Consider the following 255-nt stretch of genomic DNA (forward strand, 5'->3'; position numbering starts at 1 on the left):
TCGTCGGCTTCGCCGAGACCCCAGTGTCTGTACACCACAGAGCAGCAGCAGCAGGAGGGCCCCTCCCGCTGCTGCTGCAGCACGTGCCCCGCCCCACAAACTCTCGGGGAGTGTTTTTGCTGCAGCGGCACCCCGACTGCAGCAGCAGCCGCATCAAGAAGGTAGCAGCAGACTTGCTGTCGGACTGCTGCTGCTGCATCACCAGCAGCAGCATCTTCCTGTGGCGCGTGCAGTCGGGGCTGCTGCTGTCGGGGG

At 65.5% G+C, this 255-nt stretch overlaps 1 protein-coding gene across 1 annotated transcript in view; it reads left to right on the top strand.

Annotated features, from left to right (window-relative positions):
- The window catches only part of ETH_00033805 (uncharacterized protein), a gene marked incomplete at both ends in the record, with an annotated part of 3,493 nt that overhangs the window by 2,674 nt on the left and 564 nt on the right, over nt 1–255 (top strand). The window contains 2 exons of the mRNA XM_013373793.1: nt 1–83; nt 234–253. Coding sequence (XP_013229247.1) covers nt 1–83; nt 234–253 — 103 coding nt within the window. The remainder of the gene's footprint in view (nt 84–233; nt 254–255) is intronic.

Source organism: Eimeria tenella, genomic scaffold, assembly GCF_000499545.2.
Source record: "Eimeria tenella Houghton genomic scaffold, Eth_scaff1747, whole genome shotgun sequence".
NCBI classification, from domain to species: Eukaryota; Apicomplexa; class Conoidasida; order Eucoccidiorida; family Eimeriidae; genus Eimeria; species Eimeria tenella.